Source organism: Cricetulus griseus, chromosome 2 (assembly GCF_003668045.3).
Source record: "Cricetulus griseus strain 17A/GY chromosome 2, alternate assembly CriGri-PICRH-1.0, whole genome shotgun sequence".
Taxonomy (NCBI): Eukaryota; Metazoa; Chordata; class Mammalia; order Rodentia; family Cricetidae; genus Cricetulus; species Cricetulus griseus.
In genome coordinates, this window is record NC_048595.1 from 356,682,377 (window position 1) to 356,698,536 (window position 16,160).

General features: G+C 44.6%; 1 protein-coding gene across 1 annotated transcript in view; it reads left to right on the plus strand.

The window, feature by feature from the left end:
* Positions 1 to 16,160, plus strand: part of Retreg1 (reticulophagy regulator 1) — a 124,650-nt gene that overhangs the window by 37,832 nt on the left and 70,658 nt on the right. The window contains exons 2-3 of the mRNA XM_027400043.2: positions 2,791 to 2,897; positions 8,962 to 8,992. Of these exons, the coding sequence (XP_027255844.1) occupies positions 2,791 to 2,897; positions 8,962 to 8,992 (138 nt within the window). The remainder of the gene's footprint in view (positions 1 to 2,790; positions 2,898 to 8,961; positions 8,993 to 16,160) is intronic.

Below are 16,160 nucleotides of genomic sequence, written 5' to 3' on the forward strand. Positions count from 1 at the left end.
ACTGTCTCTCTGGCTGGCTCTGAAGATGTTTAAATTCGAGTGAGCTTGTATTGTCTCCTAGGGCTCTGCCTCACTCTGCAGAGGCAGTTCCACTGACATACTTGACTTGTGAGTTACAACTCACTAGTGCATCTGAGTCAGGTCAAGTGGGTGAAGGGAACAGATGGAGAGCCTCTGAAGTCGGACAGGAGGTCAGGACATAGATTACCTCCTGAAATGTGGGTTTCCTGGAGAAATATTTTATTGTAAATACATCTCTCGTTCAGAGTCCAGAATATATGCATATGAAAATGTATAGTGCCATGTACAGTACAAGGATAAAACATTTTAAAGGAAAAATTTTCTTATGGTGGATTACTAGTAAAAATCTGGAAAGCTGCCACTTCAGTTTGATTTGAAGAAATCTGTAAGAATCCAGCACAAGGACAATGGCAAGGGTTTATTATAAACTCAGGCTAAAGAGACAGCTTAGAAGAAAACAGACATCAAAACACAGTCTGTGTTCAAACAAATATGAAAGGCAAAAAAGATAATGTTGTGGCCCTGTCCTGGATAGTTTTATGTCAACTTGACACCAGCTATAGTCATCTTGGAAGAGGGAACCTCAGTTGAGAAAATGATCTTCCATATGATCTAAGTGTAGGCAAGACTGTTGGCAGTTTTTAAATTAGTAATTGATGGAGGAAGTCCCAGCCCATTGTGGGAGGTGCCGTCTCTGGGCTGGTGGTCCTGGCTGAGTGAGTTAAGGGGAGCAAGTCAGTAAACAGTGTCCCTCCATGGCCTCTGCATCAGCTCCTGCTCTAGGTTCTTGCCTTGAATGCTTACCCTGACTTCTTTTGGTGACGGACTGTGATGTGGAAGTGTAAGCAACATGACCCCTCTCCTCTCCAAGTTGCTTTGATTCATGGTGCTTTATCACAGCAATAGAAACCCAAAGACAGTGGCAGAACACTAACTTAGAAGCACTGACCTTGCCTACCTGCTCGTTTCCCCAGTCACATAGGCACTTAGCATTAGAACCTGAATAGAAGATGGGTTGTGTGTCCATTTCTGATGGAGGGCTTTACTTACAATGTAACCTAAAGTCTTACATAGAGTCTTGCATAGCATTCTGAAAGGTAGCTTGGTTAAATATTTCCTTCCTAGCCCAGCTCATCCTCAGAAATCACTTAGCATTTTATTTTCCTGCTCTATACCTTGTGCTTTCTCTCTATAGCCTGTGACATAGAGACAAAAACTCTATCTTCAAAATGCCAGATGAAAGCAATTTAGAGAAGGAAGGATTTATTTGGGCTCAGGGTTTAGGGAGACACAGTCCTATCACTAAGTAAGGCCAGGCAGCTGGATCATGACTTAGCCGGTCACATGACAGGGATGAATGCTGGTACTCAGCTCATTTTCTCCTTTTTATTAGGTGTAGGACTCCTTCTCGGTGCTTTTTGATGGCCTTTGCTAGCGTAGTCTGTGTTTGGTTATACAGTTCACAGAAAACAGTACACATGTATGCTCTTCTTCCTCTTCCTCCCTCCCTCTCTTTGGTTTTGTGGGTCAGGGTCTCTCTCTGTAGTCCTGGTTGTCTTGGAACTCATTATGTAGACTATACTGGCTTCAAACACACACAGAGACTCCTACCTTTGCCTCTTGAGTGCTGGGATTAAAGACGTGCAACACCTCACCTAGCTCTTCTTTATAGAGCCCTGCCATTAAACATTTGTTTAACTTTTCTTGGGGTCTGTGAGTACATCCAGGTTAACATCAGTATCACCTTGACCAATTAACGTGTGATAAGCAGACTTTGTCCTCTAGTCTCATGGAAGAGTCAAAGCTCCTTCTGATGTCTTGGCTAGTCCTCTCCCTAGTAGGTTTCTCCAAATGGAGTTTTGAAGGTATTATGCACTGTTTATGAAATGGGAATTTTCTCCAGAGAGGAGGAGGTGGGCAGGTGGACTAGAGGGTAGTGATCTTAAAAGAGGACGTGATAACTATTTAGATTCTTAATGCCATTTTTTTTGCACGTGTGTGTGAATGTGTGCATGGATATTCCTGAGAGAGGGAGAGGGAGAGAGAGAGGGAGAGAGAGAGGGAGGGAGGGAGAGAGAGAGAGAGAGAGAGAGAGAGAGAGAGAGAGTGTTCAAAGTTGATGCCAGGTGTCTTAATTGTTCTCTACTATATTTATTGAGGCAGAGTTTGTTTCTGAACCCAAAGTTTGCAGTTCTGGCTAGTCTATCATAACAGTTTATACCAGGGATTCCCTGTTACTGTCGCCAGAGTGCTGGGAATATTGGCAGCCACCATATCTGCTTGGCTTCTACCTGGCTGCTGGAAATCCAAACTCTAGTCCTCATACACAGCAGATAACAATGACCTTTATTTTGTGTTTGGGCAGGGCATGCCAGAGCACACAGGGGTCAGGCAACTTGTGCAAGTTGGCCTTTTCCTTTCAACACGGGAGTTCCAGAGATCTGATTCAGATCATCAGGCATGCAGCAAGGGCCTTAACATGATGAGCCATCTTGGCAATCCCTCCTAATGCCACTCTTAAGAGACAGGGCATCCCCCACAGCTGCTCCATGTTTGTAGAGCATCCTATAGCCCTGGCTCTCCAGACTCTGTTTCAGGCCATGCCCTTCTCCACTGGCAGCACCCAGGGTTGTCATGAGTAAGACCCAAGAGAAGACTCCTCTGTCCAAATTAGAGACTAGACTTGTTCCTGTGAAAGTCAACTTAGATTTTCAAAAAATGAAATCCTTCACACTGAAATGGTAATGTGTCTGTTTCTTTTGGTAACAGGTTCCTTGCATTGACTCCATGGAGAGTTTATCATCTCATTTCCGTCATGATACTTGGGCGCGTTATCATGCAAATCATCAAGGACATGGTTTTGTCTAGGACAAGAGGTAAGAGTGCTCAGGCTTAATTTTTGTGCTTTTTATTTCTAGAGTCTAAATGTCTAATCTATGTGTGGAAATTTTAATCCTTTGAGCGGGAGGGTCATGTAGGCATTATTTTCTTTACTTCCCTTTCCCCCTGTCCTTCCCCTGGGTTTCTGGGATGTGGTCTTGCTCTGTGACCAGGTTGTACTGGAACTCTCAGTGACCTTGTTTCAGCTTTCGGAGTGCTAGGATTATAGACACGAGTCAGCATATTGTCTGGGTTTCACACACACACACACACACACACACACACACACACACACACACACACACACGCTTCAGTGCTGGGGTTTGAATCCAGGGCCTTGCATGTTTGGCAGATGTACCACTGAGCTACAATCCAGCTCATGATTTATTTCATGATTCTGTCTCTTGTCAGAGCAGGTAAAAGGGCCATGTGTGCTGGGCTCTCCTCAGTTTCAAGCTACTTCCCATACCAGGGTGATATTTAAGTAGGCTGTGGTGAGAATAGCAGTTAAATATTTATTCTACCCTACAACCTGACACTGGGCCACTGGAAAATGCACGAGTTTATGGACAGTTTTCTTTCACTTCAGTGAAGGAAAGCAATGAACTTAAAAATCACTGAAGTTTGCATAAAAGTTTTGAATAATTAAAGATGTTGAGAAGAGAATCAAGTGTAAACTTTGCATTTAAAAGAGTGAGCTTGAATCACTTAATGATGGAATGGTGTCTTTAGGAGCTATATAACTATATTAAAACCTGAGTGAACCTTCTCCAAGCCCCTTCCACTAATGTTTGAACTAGTTTTTGTAAATGTACAAAAATCTCGAGACATAATGAGCCCTATGAGTCTACATGTAATAAGATCGATTTGATCAAAATCACAAAGAGGAGGCTGTGATTAGGGTCTACATGGCCTGCTGTGCGTAGGAACAACCAGATTCCCCATCATGGGGGTTATATTACAGGAGAGGCCCCATCTCTCAAGCAAATACATGAGCACCGGAGTGAAGGTTCTGTGACTTTACCAGCGTGGTATTCCGTGTCCAACTTCAAAGCTGGCTCATGTTTAAGTCTGTCCAGTTTTAAAACCAAACCACCATAGAAACAATTTTTAGAAAGATTGTTTTAGCCAGTACTCGGGAGACAGAGGCAGGCTGATCTCTGTGAGTTCGAGGCCAACCTGGTCTCCAGATCGAGTGCCAGGATAGGCTCCAAAGCTACACAGAGAAACCCTATCAAAAAAAAAAAAAAAAAAAAAGTTTTAGTGTGTTCAGGCATGGTGGTAACTTCATCATACCTAGCCTTTCTGGGAAGATAAACAAATTTTAGTCTAGTTCAGGTATTTCACAAATCAACAGATTTAAATAACATTCTTACACACACACACACACACACACACAGACACACACACACACACACACTTCTCCTTCTCTTTCCTTTTCTTCCCTCTTCTACCCTCCCCCAATTTTCAGAGAAGAGATGCCCAGTTTCCTCACTTTCAACCCCAATAGCATTTGCTGTTATATTCCAGCTGCACCTCAGGATCTGTGGAGGAGTTGGTTAAGCCCTGGCAAGCCCTGTGATTCTGCCTTGATTTATAGCCCGTAGAGGAGGGTTTGGTTTTCTTGGATGAGCTTTGTGACACATTCTTCCCTCAGAATGCAAGAAGACAGAGCCATGCACGGGTGTTCAGCAGCCTTTAAAGCAAGTTGGCTGTCCAGGAAGTTGAGCACCTCAGTATTTCCTGTTGTGTGTTCACTTTGCTCATCACTTAAGCACAAGTTAGAAAGGACAGACGAATATGGAGAGGAGGGCGGGCTGAAGGACCTGACTTCTAAGTGCAGGGCCAGGATTGAAACCCAGGCTGTTTGGAGTCCTCCAGCTGTAGTGCTCCAGACCCACCAAGCTCGTCAGTTTTCCGTTTAACCTGCCATTTTGGTAGTTACACAGTGGACAATTTATGTATTTGCAAACAAGTCCTTGAAAACCCTCGACACAGCAAAACTGCCCTTGGAAACATTCAGGAGGTAGAGTTGACATCTACTAGCTGGGAGAATTTAATTCTTAAGTTGGTGCTGTCAAAGCAGGCCTGTAACTTCAGCAGCATGGGGCTAAGGAGTGGGGATCAGAAGTTTGAGGCCTGCCTGGGCTAGAGAGGAAGTACAGAGCCACAACAGGGCTGCTGATTGAGATCCTGTCTTAAAATAAAAAAGGGGATCTAGCTCAGTAGTACACTGCTTCCCGACAAGCACAGGCTTGTCCCAAGTAGTGCAAAAAAAAGAAAGTGTGGCAAAGAAAGAAAGAATAATTCTTAGTTAATGTCTATTCCTAGCTATGGGGAAGCCATACAATAGATTATTTCCCATGACTGTGTAATGGATTACACCCACACTCTTGGTGGCTCAAATCAACAGGCAATACTTTTTTCATAGCTCCAGAAGTTACCAGTTCAGAAAACACATCAGCAGGTCTGTATTCATCCTGGAGGCTCTAATGACAGACCCCTCCTGGCCTCTTCCTGACTTGAGTTGATGCTATTGCCTTCTGGCTTGTAACTACATCATCACCATCCCAATCTCCATGGTCACATCAACTTCTCTTGTGCTTCTGTAAGACCTCCTTCCATGCTCTCCACAAAGAACACTTGTGATTGGAACTGGTGCCCACCTGGATGACCTAATCTTCTCTATTCTTAACCTGGTGGTACCTGTCAAGTCCCCTTTTCTCCATGAAGCAGCATTCAAGGATGCTGAGTCTGCTCTGACGACTGAACCACTTCATACTGTAACAGAGGAGAACCCATGCTTACAGCACAGGCTTGAATTTGGTTCAGGTAAAAGGCGAGTGAGCAGGCCATTCAGTGGCAGTCTTCCAGTTGAGCTGGCACAGCAGGATGTCTAGGGCTCTGTTTTCTCGATGGTCAGGCTATGTTGGGTGTCTTTTTGGGCCCAGGCTAGTTGTAAGTACCAGCCCCTCTAATGGGGATGCATTCATGCCGGCCTCTGCCCTCACCACCCCCCATCCCGCCACTTCTGCAACAGACCCATCTTTCTCTCAGGGTTTTCACTGAATGATGTTGTTCTGAACACAGAATTTCTATACATGAAAAAAGAAGAAGAAGAAAAAAGCATTTTTTTCTTCTGCTGCTTTCCCAGAACTCCCCAGTCATTGGCTGGAGAGACCCTAGGGCCTTCTTTGGCCTCCTTTACAAAGACCCCATTGAGTTTCATGAATAGCTGGCTAGAGATGGCAGCAGGGTTTCCAGACCCCAAACAGTGCTGGCTGCAATAGCCTGCTCTCAGGGACATGTAGGCTTTGTTGCAAGGTCTGTCTGGAAGCAGCTGTGGTAGCCTTGTCGTTCTGGTCAGAACTGTCAGTCACTCTCAGATACCCCTGCTGATGCAGACAATAGCAGTCAGTGAAGCCTTGCTCAGCAGAGCTCTCTGGGACCTTCTCCTTCTTTCCCTCTCTCAGCTGCCCACTTTCTAAACTCTTGGCCAAAGATACGAACTTTGCTGGTTATGAGCTTAGCTGTTCCCTTCCCCCAAATATATTTTTACCACATGTCCCACATTTTAAGCACACATCCCTATGAACCGAGTGCACATCACTGAACAGCTGATGGGGAGGTTTTTCATCTCAGGAGACAGGAACTCTGTAACCACAGAGAAGAAGCAAGCAAACCCCACCCCACCTCCTTTCTGCTCCCCACCGTTCTCTCTGACACACCCTAGACACTTTGTGTCAAACAGATGGAGGAAGGAGAGCAGAGATGCCATCGTGGGAATTAGTCTGTCTTTGTGAAAGCTGCAGGTGCCCAGGCCTTTGGTTTGTCAGTCACCCCAGCCTCCAGCTGCAGCAGACTCCTCAGTCTACAGTAGACTTGAAAGTGTGTACCCCTGCCTTACTGATCTCTCTCGTGCACCCCGGCAGCACTGCTCACCCACAGGCTCCGAGGCTGCCTTCTGCAGCATGTTAAGTTCCTTCTGCATCCTCAGACTTTGCCTGTGACCACTTTGTCCTTTACCCTCATGCTAATTAGGGTCAGTCAGCTCCACCTCAGGCTTTAAGACCTTTAGACCCTCCCTGTGAGGAAAGTAGATGTCCCTGTCTCTGCTCACAGCCACGTTGGGGGTGGGGGTATTTCTGTAACCACTGTGTCTTTCTGTCTTCCCTCCTGTGAAATCCACACTGTCTGTCTGCCACAACCCAGCAGTCTCTTGAGTGTTGAGATTAGAACTAGTTGAGATTGGGCTCATGGTCTCTAATCCTCCATGCTCTTCCTTTACTGTTATTCTGAGTTGGCTTATCGAAGGCCTGGATTCAGTAGTCCGTGTGGTAGCCGCTTGTCTGAGCTTAGGGCTTGGAAGCACTGCCAAGTCACTACCTGAGATGTCTCAGAGTCAGTACACTCTCCTCACACTCCAGGTCTCTGCTTGTGGAATCAGCGGCTCATTTACTCTTTCTTTCCTTAGCCCTTTGCCAATTATGCTGTGCTTTGAACCCCATCTTTGTCAGAAATTCCTCACTCTATGCAATCTCCACCAGAACTATGCTCCATGGTGGTAGCCATTTCAAAGTCTTGTCCCTCAATCATAATCATTTCTCCAATTCTTGACAAAAGACCAGCATCTTATGCTCATATCTCTTTTCTCTACTGTTGGCTCCAGAGTTGTTGAGACACACAGTGAAGAGGTAAGTTAGACTAGCATGAGGTGAGGGTAGACTTGTATATTTCTATCCATATCTGACTCTAGCTGATCTGAAGTATTGCTTAGCACCCAGGGCTAAGTTGATATAATATAAATGCTTTTCAACTCCAGAAAATTTTGAGTTATTTTCGAAGGTACAGAAAACACAGTTGTTTCAGAGGCCTAACAGGAGCAGAAGTCCAGTCTCCTAACATGATGGAGAAACGATTCGTCCTTATGCTCATGCAACCAAGGCAACAAAGAAAACCAGATTAATTGCATAATTCAAATTGCCAGAAGAATTGGAAGCCATAAGCAACTTTTTCCTGGCAGTAAATGTTATGAAAAATTTGATAGGGGACGTTCACTTGATAGGGGATATTCAAGAACACACAGGGTAATACTTTTGACCTTTGGTTTGATGGAAAGTGCAGAAAATGTCTCATGGTTGTTTCTTTATTGAGCTTCCTTAAATCTGGTAGCTGGGAGTGTACTGTCAAGACTTGGTCCAATAGAGATAGTTCCTAGAGTTACAAAAAAACAAATCATCCATCTATCTATCTATCTATCTATCTATCTATCTATCTATCTATCTATCTATCTATCTATTCATCATCTATCTTCTTTCTGTTATCGTCATCATCATTATCATCAATTAACATTTTTCTGTTGATTTCATTGAAGCTTACATATTAAGTTTATAGTATCTGAAGAATACACCATGCCACTTTCCCCTTCAATAACACTTCCCTTATTCCTACTTGCAAGTCATGTTTTCTGCCCTTATTGACGTTTGATGGTTACCACCTCTTGTCAAGTCTTATACTGATTCTTTGACAACACTTTTTTTTTAAAAAAAATTTTATTTAAATTAGAAACAAGCTTCTTTTACATGTCAATCTCAGTTCCCTCTCCCTCCCCTCCTCCCCTGCCCCCCACCGATCCCCAATCCCAACCCCTTTCTGCTCCCCAGAGAGGGTGAGGCCTTCCGTGGGGTATCTTTAAAGTGACAGCACTTTTTTCTTAAGTGCTCATTTTGTGCCCCACTGGTCAATAAAGTACCCGGGGGCAGGGATGGGTTCTGGAGTGTCCTGTCTTTGTGACACTTACTTACTCAAGTGTTTGCAGGCTATTGCTTGCATCTGTCATGGTAACAGACAGGGATGGTATTCTAGAGTGTCCTGCCTTTGTGACACTTGCTTACTCAAGTGTCTGTAGACTGTCGCCCGCATCTGTCATGGTAGCAAACATAGACAGTATGGTTTGCCAGTGAATGTTCTGCTTAAAGAAGCTTGGGATGTGTCTAAGCTGGCCAATGCTCCCGGGGAGTGACATCTTGCTGAAGTTTCACATTTTACTTCCGATTGCAGGTGCACAGTTATGGAGAAGCCTCAGCGAAAGGTAGGGAATGTCTCCAATGATGTGGCAAGTGGATGGCAGGGCGGTGGGGTGGGCGGGTGACTTGAGCTGCCGATGAGTATCACTGAAGTCATGTTGTAGTGATAGGGACCTAAGTGTCTATAATGGTTTGCAAGAGTGGAGAAAAACAACAGTGATGCTGAAGATGAGGACGAGAAGGGGAAGTCACTCTAGGGATAAATGCATTTCAGTGCCTGGCTGGGCAGTGGATTTGTGTCTCACTTGTGTGAGGATGCAGCAGTGAGGAGGGAGGGGCCCCTGTCTGATGTTTTGTTAATGACAGACGGTGCAGGGGAAGAATGGCTAACAGTGAGGTATAGAACTCCTTTGGAATACTCCAGAAGGGCTGGCCATGTGTCAGTTCAGAGGGCTTGAGAGAGGAGGAGAGGAAAAGGAGGGACTAAAGCCTACTGGGTGTGAAGTGATTCAGATACTGACCAGCCACTTGGTCGCTGCCCCATGAGGACTGTATCTGCTCCCTCATCTTGACCATCTTCTGCCCTGAAGGGAGATAGATGCTTCCAACTTAGGGCAGTAATGAGAGGGCACAGTTTACTCTACCTGATGTGCATGAGACATAAGAAAGGTGGAGAAAGTCACCTTTCAGTGAAGTTAGTGTTTGTAGGAACTCATTTTTTTTTTTTAAGAACTGAGTTGGCCATATATATTTGTGCTACTTAAGAAAGGATGGTTGTTGATACCCTATTTATGCCAAAGTGAACATCCAAATGAATACAGAGTGAGGAACAAAATAGATGATGACATGAAACTCCCAGGAAGAAATGTTGCCTCCCCCTTCATTTCCCATACTTTGAGCATCTGGTTCACCCATGTTGTACACAGTGCAGTTGCTGAAGCAGGGTCAGTATTCTTCCTTCTCTTAGCCCGCACTCTGCATAGATTCCCTGAGCTGCTGTTTGATGCCACTCTGCAGTTCCAGGACTTCTCTCAGCCACCTGCCTTACTGCATCTACTGCCCCAGTCTTTAAGCTGTTCCCAGCTGTGTAGTTGCTTAGCATTCCCCAGTTGGTGTTGATTTTAACAGTCAGGAGGAGTGCTGGCTAGGCGCATGGTGACATTTGTCACTGCGTAACAGTTGCCGATGGTTTTTCTCATGTTAACAGCACTTGTTGTTTCTGGGAAGTGAACTGTTGAGGTAAAGCATAGGCAGTGTAGAGCTGTACACAGGTGTAAACTATGAGCAACTACAGAGAACATGGTGTCTTCAGGAAGCCCGAATAATGGATGTGAAGAGGAGTTGGTGCCATTTTCATCACATCTGTGATTTTGTCTGTTGATATCCCCTGGACCACCTGGCCCAAGGCTGTCTCCACTTAGCTTTCCTTTGAAGACTGGGTCTATTGGGGAGCTGGGTGGTTGGAAGGCTGCTATGGGAGCAGTCAGTGAAGAGAGTCTGAGTTTCCAAAGCAGTGTTCTTGAGGCATTCAGGCAGCTCCAGGCATATGCCTAGTGTGGACACGTCTGGTCTCAGCAACGTGCTGGGGTGGATTCTGCTTTCTGCATTTTCCATGTGTCAGGAAAAAAAATACGAGGCTTGCTTCCTAATGGTGGTAGCTGTAAGATTAGACCAGGTGAGTTAAGATGATTTCAGAGGATTAAAAAGCAAGCAAAGCAAAGCAAAGCCATGTGCTCTTTGATACAGTGTTTTGTCCGATTCACCGATGCTCTTACCAGTCTGCGTGTCTTTTGCTATAGTTTGGAAAGTGTCCATCAAAATTCACATGGCAGTTCACAGAAGCTAAGTTATGGGACCAACCTATGTTTAACCACAGAGAAATGGATTTAAAAGATGTGGTATATACATGATATAATTGTTTTCAGCTATAATCTAGATATGAGAATGATATCACCCTGTTTTAAGGAAGATAGACACAACTGGAAATAATCATAATAAGTGAATTAAGCCAGTTTTAGAAGGAAACTTGTCTTATGTTGTCTTTAATTTGTGGCTTCTAAATTTTATGCACTACATAAAATCATGTATGCATACAGAAAACGGAAGTAGACATGGAACTGTCTAGGGTAACAAAGGAGAGAAAGAGGAAGGGGGTGAAGGGCATGACAGGAAATATGTTCAACGTACAATATATACTTGCATGGAAAAATTTAGGGTAATTAAATGGAAAACTAAAGGTAAATTTGCATGTGAGAAATTTAAACTCCCCGAACAACAGTGGTGGTTTTGTGTTATTGTAGTGGTAGGGTATGGTGGGAAGAGCCTGCCTCCACGTGAATGGATGGACTCTGGTTATAAAGGGGATTGCAGCTGGGAGTTGCAGCTCTTGCTATATCTTACTGCATGGTGCCTCTGCCCCAGCAAGAAGGCTGTATCACATATGTCCCTGATCTTGGAATTCTGTGTTTGTTCACTGAAGTTTCCAGCGAGGCATGCCATTCAGGACTTTAGTGATGGAAATTTCTAATATTTCTGCCTGAGTTTCCTAGGTGATAACTCAGTATGCATGTTCAGTGGTTCTTAGCATATGACCATGGGAATGCTTACGTCTTTAACAGTGAAAAAAATTAAAAAAGAAAACAACTTACAGGTTGAAATACATGATGGTAAACAGATCATTGGAGGCAGAGGGGAGGCCCTCTATGCTCATGGGAGTTATGGAGGATTAGGATCTTTTTTATTCCAAGTTCATGGGTACTAACTCTGACCCTCCTCCTTGGCCGTGGCTGGTCACTGTCCCCCACTGTCCTTTGGTACAACAGCTGAGATACTCAGGTTACTCAACAAGGGTTAGTTTACCTCCTTTCAGTGTCTGCTTTCATTTGGGCTTGATCTCAATGTAAGCCTGGCTTCCTGTCCGTGGGGCTTTCTTCATTTTGGTGAAGTATTCAGCATCCCTCATGGAGTTGATGACACACATGGACACATAAGCATGTGTATAATATGTCAGACATTTAAGGACTGTTCGTTGACTCTGCATGTATTTGCACTGAAGCAGCTCATGATGCCAAAGCCTGTTGTGACCCGGCTTGTCTCAGCTTTAACCCATGACAGCCATGAGGTTCGGCCTGAGTGGGGGTGTGTGGACTTGGAAGCTCCCAGCAACCCAACAGCGATAAAGATCAAACACAGGCATCTTGTCATCTTTAGAGAGCTCTCAGTTCCATATTGTAGAACTAGAGTCATTTCTTTATTAGCCATCTTTTCTGGTGTTTCTTAACCATCCTGCCAATACCAAGAGGGAATCATCCCTCTTTGTTCCCTCTCTGCTCTGGTCACTCGCCCCTCCCTCCTAACCTTCTGTCCTCACAAGTTACTCACACACCTCTGATCTCCCTGCCCAGGTGCTGGCCTATTCAGATGCTTAGGTGCATAGATATGCAAACAAGAGGCATATTATCCTGAGGCCATGGTAAACAAAAGTAGCCCTACTGACATTAACAATACAATAGTGGGCTGGAGCTTTCCCATGCTCCATGTTTACTGGAGCTAGAGACTGGGCCCAAAAATATTCCATAACAGAATTACTCGGTCCCCCACAATTCCTCTCTCTTAAATTAATAAAAAGAAACCTGTGCTTCTGCATCAGGACAGATGACTGCGCCTGTTTTAGGAGGCTCCCTTCAACCTACTAGGGGTGTCCGTCATGGAATCACGCATTCCGTCATGTGTGTTCTGTCTTAGGATTCCCTGAAAGCAAGGAAAACCGTACCAGTCTTTGGCTGAAACCAGTCTCTGTAAAACAAATAAGGTTAGTGGGGGATGGGCCATAGTCCAGCTCCAAAATCCTCATGGCTGCAAACCTTCTCCTGCGGGATGGAGACATATGAAGTTAAAATGGCCTTTTAAAATCTGTGTGGCAATGCCTCTAGTGCCTCTGATACGGACATTATTAAAGATTGCTCCCTAAAACATACTTCTATCCTAAGACTTGTAAACTGCACGTTACATTCCTGTAAGAATGAACTCTGACTCCTAGTTTCTAATAACATTTGCATAACACATATAGCAAGATCACAGACATTAACAATTCCATCATGAACATACATTAGGGTGAGTTACAAAGCAATCAAAGACAATAAGATATTCTCACAATCTGTGGGGTGTGAACAATTTCATAATTCTAAATCTTTTTTCTTTATTTCCTGTCTGGGACTCAATGTCCTTGAACCTTTCTGTTTCTTGCTCAAAGTCTGAAGTTCTAACATCAGGTTTGTAATATTGAAGGAACCAGCTTCCCTTTCGGCAGCCATAACAGCCGAACATGTGCTTCTATGACCTTGACCTAGTCACTAGAAAGTCAGATGCCTGCCTTGTGACAAGGAACCAATCAGAAGTTAGGTGGTGGCGCTATGCTTTACGACCCTGGGTGTGCTTTACGGACTAGTGCACAGCAATGACGTAGAGAGCATAGCAACCACCCTGGGAGGGCCTATGAGCCATAACAACCAGTTGACCAATCAACACAGGGCAAGCCCTCCAAGCCTGGAGGCACACCAATCATGAGCCTGTGCGTACCCCTAGACACTCCCCTTACGCTGCCCTATAAAGATCTATGCGCAGCGGCTTCAAACCGTCTTTTCTAGCTGTCCGCCATGGCTGTCCGCCATGGTGGGTGGGTGAAAGACCCGAGCTAACATGGGGTTAGCTCGTTAAATTACAATAAAGCTTTGTGCAGTTTGCAGCAAGCTCTCGAATCCGCCTGGTGATTGGGGTGACCTTGAACCTGGCCTGGGACCCCGGATACTTGAGTTTCCGGGGGTCTAACAATATCAGTCTTTGAAAGTTAACTAAAAAGTCTTTTGTCCATGTCTTGTTTAAGCATTGTGAAGGAGCTTCTGCCACTCTGGTTTATGCCAGTATTCGACTGTCCTAAATGGGTCCTTTTTCCCAATGGGAAAACTGGCAAAACAGTTTTGTGTGTCTGTTTGTGGCAAGAAAGCAAGCTGTTTTTTATCAAGTTCTTAGTCTGCTCCTGGATGAGCACTCACGGATTTAGACAGGTGAATGTATTCTGTCTGTAGGGAAGCTGGAACTCTGGAAAGTGGCTCGAAACTGGAACTGGGTGTGTCTCCCTTCTTCCTCCGGCTGTAGGTCAGGTGTCCTCAAGGTTCAGGAACACAGGTCCAGTGTTTCACTCCAGCTGGTCCAGACGGTCTCCTATGTGCCCAGGTCCCGTTTTTCTTGGTTCCATGCATCTCACCAATCTTTCTGGTAGCCAGTGCGCCTTGTTCTCCTCCTGCAAGAAAACACAGACATGCCCTTGACCCCCAAATAATTACGGGGTCTGGTCCCCTCTATTCATCTCTCCATTTGACCTGAGCAAAATTTGCTCGAGTTCCTTCATGCCAGAATCTGTCTGCATCAGATTGCTCATTGGCATCCATATTTAAAAAGTTTAAGATAAACAGTACATTCTTTAATGCACCATGTGGAGACTGGGGGCACAGCTCCCTTTTTATCTTAGAAGTTGTGCTTTTAGGGCACTATGGACCCGATCTAATCCTGCAACACAGTGGCTGTTCATTTAATAAAATTCTCTGTTAATAGATGATAAAGCAACGAATGTGCCTTCTGGTTAGCCATTTTTTTCTCAGTAGATCTGTTAAGAGGTCTCGTTATTTAAATCTTTGCCATTCAAATACTTTTACCTAGTTCTTTAGTGGTTTGTTCATTGTAACCCAAATTAAAGGGCTAGGTTTTCCTCATCATAACTCATCTTATGTTCACTATCAATCTATTTATTTAAGGTTTATTTCATTGGTCTTAAAGTTGTAGAAATTGAGACCGACTGAGCTCTGGAAGATTTCTGACAGACCTTCAGGATGTCTAGAAGCTTCTAGCAGGGAGCTGTCTGTAGGAGGCAGTGGTGGCCCTTGGATTCACCCACAGCTGGGATGAGCACCAACCTGACTCACCATGAGGCAGAGCACAGGCCATCCTAGCCAGCAGGGCTAAACAGGAGTCTCACTCCCTCCTTCCCCCAACCCCCCCTCTCTCTGAGTGACTGTGTGGGCACCAACATTTGGCATCAGCATGAAATGCTCTTTTGTTCCCTGGGCTTTCAGATAATTCCCACAAAAATTGTTCTTGCCACTGTGTATTTTGAGGGGCAGGGAGAGAATCGTTGACCATTAAGTCCAAGCTGTGGTGTCCACCCAGCTCACAGGACTGGAATGGGTCAGAGCATTTACAGCAGATGGCTAGGACATCATTCCTCTTTTAAAAAAATGAAAGTTCACCTATTGTCTCTAGATTGCTGTCTCCTCTGACAAATGGAACACAGTTTAAAAAAATGTGGTTTTATTTCGTGTGTGTGTGTGTGTGTGTGTGTGTGTGTGTGTGTGTGTGTGTTGCTAGGAGTTGAACCCAGGGCTTTATGTATGCTAAGCAAGTGTTCTACCACTGAGCAATATCACCAGCCTGAGGAAACTATTTTAAATGCAATCATGACTCTTGCTCTTATCCACTCTATAGGCAGCATGGCAGATCCATATTTTCAAGCAGAAAGTTGATAGCCTGAATGTATAATTTCTCCCAGGAACAGTGATTCCAACTCTTGTGTGTTAACTTCTCACACTTCATAGCTTTAGTTTTACTTCGTGTGTCTTAAAGTTTCTTTGTCCTGCATTGTAACCTTGGAGCCTCCACAAAAAAGTGTGTACCTTGCTGTCTGGACATGTTCTTGGAGGTTGCCCATGAGTTCTGAAGGAATATCTTCTGGGGAAAGGTATATTTGGTTGGGCTAAATGAAGAAGGGATTTTCTTTTTCAGGAAATATGGTGGCTGAACTCGGACGGTGCTAAATGCCTGCATAAGCCTATTTTGGCTGATGACACACAAGCGATCCTGGGAGTTGGGCTTGGAAGTCTGTCTTCTGCCAAAATGAGAACTCCAATAGGACTTTTATGCCTTAAAAAAATAACAGATGAGCACAATTCTGTAGTTATCTATTGTCCAATGGGGACTCAAAGCCCCTTTGTTCCTCTCTGGACAAAAGAAGGGGCCTATTCATAGACAGAACAAATCCTTCACCAGGGCTGCAGGGCTGGGTCTCCAGGCCATGCAAGGGCTCCCCAAGATTCCGGCCAAGTTGGTTGTTCAAACTGTACTTTGATATCGAGACCCATCAAAGACAAATACAAAACGGGACTCAATTGTGAAAGTCACCCT